The sequence below is a fragment of the Sinocyclocheilus anshuiensis genome, unplaced genomic scaffold (genome assembly GCF_001515605.1).
Source record: "Sinocyclocheilus anshuiensis isolate Anshui unplaced genomic scaffold, SAMN03320099.WGS_v1.1 scaffold2504, whole genome shotgun sequence".
NCBI classification, from domain to species: domain Eukaryota; kingdom Metazoa; phylum Chordata; class Actinopteri; order Cypriniformes; family Cyprinidae; genus Sinocyclocheilus; species Sinocyclocheilus anshuiensis.
This window is the reverse complement of record NW_015536617.1, coordinates 44,333-48,320: the sequence shown is the minus strand read 5'-3', so window position 1 is coordinate 48,320 and position 3,988 is coordinate 44,333. Positions and strand designations below refer to the sequence as shown.

Genomic DNA, 3,988 nt, shown 5'->3' with positions numbered 1-3,988 from the left:
GCAGATTGCCCCCTCGAGGACATCGCGTGCGTGCTCTTCGCCCAAACAAACAACACATAGATCGTGTGTGTCATCTGGTGTCAAATAGCGATGACACGGATGCACACACCTTCTAAATGCTCTGCTAGTGCTCGCCATAATGAAAGAGATAGCTCTTATTTTTTCCTGGGAAATGCACGCTTCAAACAGAACAGTCAATGAAGACGAAGAAGAGAATGATGTGTGCTCCCGGCACCTATTTATACTGTAGTCGCACCGATAGTGACGTCATGGCTGTCGCCGGCCAACGAGTTGGTGTTTTTTCAATGTATGCTTCAGACACGGGTCACGACAAGGCGTTCCCCATAGCGACCCCTAGAGGACGCAGTTCGAAGTTCCCATGAAAGGGAACTACATTACTGTAGTGACTTTTTTATTATATGTATATAAAAAATATAATAACATTTTACAGGTGAAGTGTGTAATTGCTGTGCCTCTAGTACACAGATGGGCAATTCAGGACCACTGTCTTGAAGAGTTAAGGTCCGGCTCTAATCAAACACACCTGGAAAAAAAATTAATAAAATCAGGCTTAGTTGATAATTACAGGTAGGTATGTTTGATAGGGATATAGAGCTCAACTCTGCAGGACAATGACCCTTTCAGGACTAGTGTCACCAAACAGAATTGTCTGTTATAGGTAGTACACAGATATAGGGATGTAACGATTCACTCAACTCACGATTCGATTTAAAAAACAAAAAACAAAATTAGGTGTCCTTTTATTATTGCTTGGACAAAATGCTGCACATTTCTTTGTCAAACAGAAATTAGGGATGCACCGAAATGAAAATTCTTGGCCGAAGCCGAACAAAATGAAACACTGGGCTGAAGGCCGAATACCGAACACTGTTTTTCGCATTTTATCCCCCATTTTGCCAATTTTTTTCACCATTGCATAAATGAAATTGATTGAATTAAATTGCAACAGATTCACTCTCTGACAGCAGGTGGCGCTTATGGAACAGCAGTGATACAGCGTTTCCTTGGTTACCACTGTAAACAAAGCAGCGCAGCGCTTATGAACGCTGCTTTAATATGAAATACAGAGACGAGATGAAAAGAAAATACCATCTAAACTTTTCTGAAGACAGTCAGTTCCCCTCAGAGATACATTCATATAAACCCCCACCCCCAAATGTGTCGCAATTCATTTAACATCTCAACCGATTTGAATCGTCACATATTTGTATCGATGTTCAACCGGCTCGCGGTACATCGTTACATCCCTAATCGCAGATTGCCCCCTCGAGGACATCGCGTGCGTGCTCTTCGCCCAAACAAACAACACATAGATCGTGTGTGTCATCTGGTGTCAAATAGCGATGACACGGATGCACACACCTTCTAAATGCTCTGCTAGTGCTCGCCATAATGAAAGAGATAGCTCTTATTTTTTCCTGGGAAATGCACGCTTCAAACAGAACAGTCAATGAAGACGAAGAAGAGAATGATGTGTGCTCCCGGCACCTATTTATACTGTAGTCGCACCGATAGTGACGTCATGGCTGTCGCCGGCCAACGAGTTGGTGTTTTTTCAATGTATGCTTCAGACACGGGTCACGACAAGGCGTTCCCCATAGCGACCCCTAGAGGACGCAGTTCGAAGTTCCCATGAAAGGGAACTACATTACTGTAGTGACTTTTTTATTATATGTATATAAAAAATATAATAACATTTTACAGGTGAAGTGTGTAATTGCTGTGCCTCTAGTACACAGATGGGCAATTCAGGACCACTGTCTTGAAGAGTTAAGGTCCGGCTCTAATCAAACACACCTGGAAAAAAAATTAATAAAATCAGGCTTAGTTGATAATTACAGGTAGGTATGTTTGATAGGGATATAGAGCTCAACTCTGCAGGACAATGACCCTTTCAGGACTAGTGTCACCAAACAGAATTGTCTGTTATAGGTAGTACACAGATATAGGGATGTAACGATTCACTCAACTCACGATTCGATTTAAAAAACAAAAAACAAAATTAGGTGTCCTTTTATTATTGCTTGGACAAAATGCTGCACATTTCTTTGTCAAACAGAAATTAGGGATGCACCGAAATGAAAATTCTTGGCCGAAGCCGAACAAAATGAAACACTGGGCTGAAGGCCGAATACCGAACACTGTTTTTCGCATTTTATCCCCCATTTTGCCAATTTTTTTCACCATTGCATAAATGAAATTGATTGAATTAAATTGCAACAGATTCACTCTCTGACAGCAGGTGGCGCTTATGGAACAGCAGTGATACAGCGTTTCCTTGGTTACCACTGTAAACAAAGCAGCGCAGCGCTTATGAACGCTGCTTTAATATGAAATACAGAGACGAGATGAAAAGAAAATACCATCTAAACTTTTCTGAAGACAGTCAGTTCCCCTCAGAGATACATTCATATAAACCCCCACCCCCAAATGTGTCGCAATTCATTTAACATCTCAACCGATTTGAATCGTCACATATTTGTATCGATGTTCAACCGGCTCGCGGTACATCGTTACATCCCTAATCAGATACCACTCTAACTGGCTGAGCTACTGTTTCTATGCTTCTAAAATAGAGACATTTTACATCGAGAAAACACTGGTCCATATGAACAATTTATTTTATGTACATGTAGAAATGTTTGATCCCTTTCTCTAGTATACACACGGGTCAGGTGGCGATGGTGAGTCTGGGAGCGTTGGGCATGAGAGGGCTTTCCAGGTGTGTGTATTCTTCAATTAGAGCTGAGATAGATGACAGTGCCTCATTGAATTCAGCCAACTCCATGCCGTCAACTGCTAGATAGTGATGCAAGTGAGCCTGTGAGGAACACGACAAACACCATTAACATACAATGCCCACAAATATCCATACTGCCATGTCCATACAGCTACAATCCATCTAGCTTTTATTTTAAATGAAACATTTCAAAAGTTTGTGCATATATATATGTGCCTATACTAGTAAAATCTGTCACTGTTGAGAGAACCAGTGCGTGTCTGTGCATTAAAAATTATCAAAATATAATTTGCTAATGATATGCTATGCTGTGGTGCTTTGAGACGCACCTTCCTACGGTAGAGCTTCACAAAACACTCCCTTAGTTCAAAGAAGGTGGATTTCACACAAGTGTTGTTGGCTAAGGCCAACAGAGAATGAGTGTGACACACAGGAGGGACTGAACACAGGCTAGTCTTCCATCCTTCCTGATTCCATGGGACAAACGGAAGGGTGGGCCTCAGCCTAGATAAAATATAAAAAGAACAGATTATTCTAAACTTGAAAATGGAGAGAGACTCAAGTACATGATCTTGGATTATATATTTCTATTCGCATACAGAGCTTACAAAACCTTGCAAGCTGTCTACTTAAAATTTTGTAGCATCACAGGAGTGCTTCTAATACAAAGCCCGCTTCAAAGAGTAGACTTTCATGCATAAAATGGTACAAAAAAAGTATAAAAATTGGCAGTGCAAAAGTTATCTATATAGTTTTAATAATGACTATTTCACCCAGATTTGTGCCTATAAGGAGTACTGTGATTAAGAGTACTCTTATGACCCTGTTTACACCTGGTATTAAGTCCTCAGTGATCCGATCACAAGTGGTCAGCCAAAACACATTATCATTTCCACCTGGCATTAAAAGGGATAGTTCACCTAAAAACTTACATTTCTGTCATCAGATACTTACCCTCATCATTTACTCACACTCATTCAAACTCATAAGACCTATTAAATAGACTTTCAATAGATGGACAGAAATCTCTCAGGTTTCATTAAAAATATTCATTTGTTTGGAACATGAAAAAGGTCTTATGGGTTTGCAATAACTTGAGGGTAACTGATAACAGAATTTAATTTTTGGGTGAACTCACCACCCTTTAAAATGCATCTCCTGTGTTTGGATTTCGTCAAGACACTCCCTTCTTATTTGGTCTCACTTTCAGGGATTAAAGCAAAAAAA

At 40.3% G+C, this 3,988-nt stretch overlaps 1 protein-coding gene across 5 annotated transcripts in view; it reads right to left on the bottom strand.

Annotated features, from left to right (window-relative positions):
• Positions 1 to 3,988, bottom strand: part of LOC107703869 (tubulin epsilon chain-like) — a 44,867-nt gene that overhangs the window by 1,347 nt on the left and 39,532 nt on the right. For 3 of the 5 annotated variants that reach the window (XM_016506659.1, XM_016506693.1, XM_016506684.1), the window contains 2 exons: positions 3,091 to 3,265; positions 2,511 to 2,842 (listed from right to left, as the gene is read on the bottom strand). In XM_016506659.1, coding sequence (XP_016362145.1) covers positions 2,693 to 2,842; positions 3,091 to 3,265 — 325 coding nt within the window. In that variant the 3' untranslated portion in view covers positions 2,511 to 2,692. Of the gene's footprint in view, positions 1 to 2,278; positions 2,310 to 2,510; positions 2,843 to 3,090; positions 3,266 to 3,988 lie in introns of those variants that run through there. The other 2 variants (XM_016506667.1, XM_016506675.1) reach the window with 2 other exon arrangements.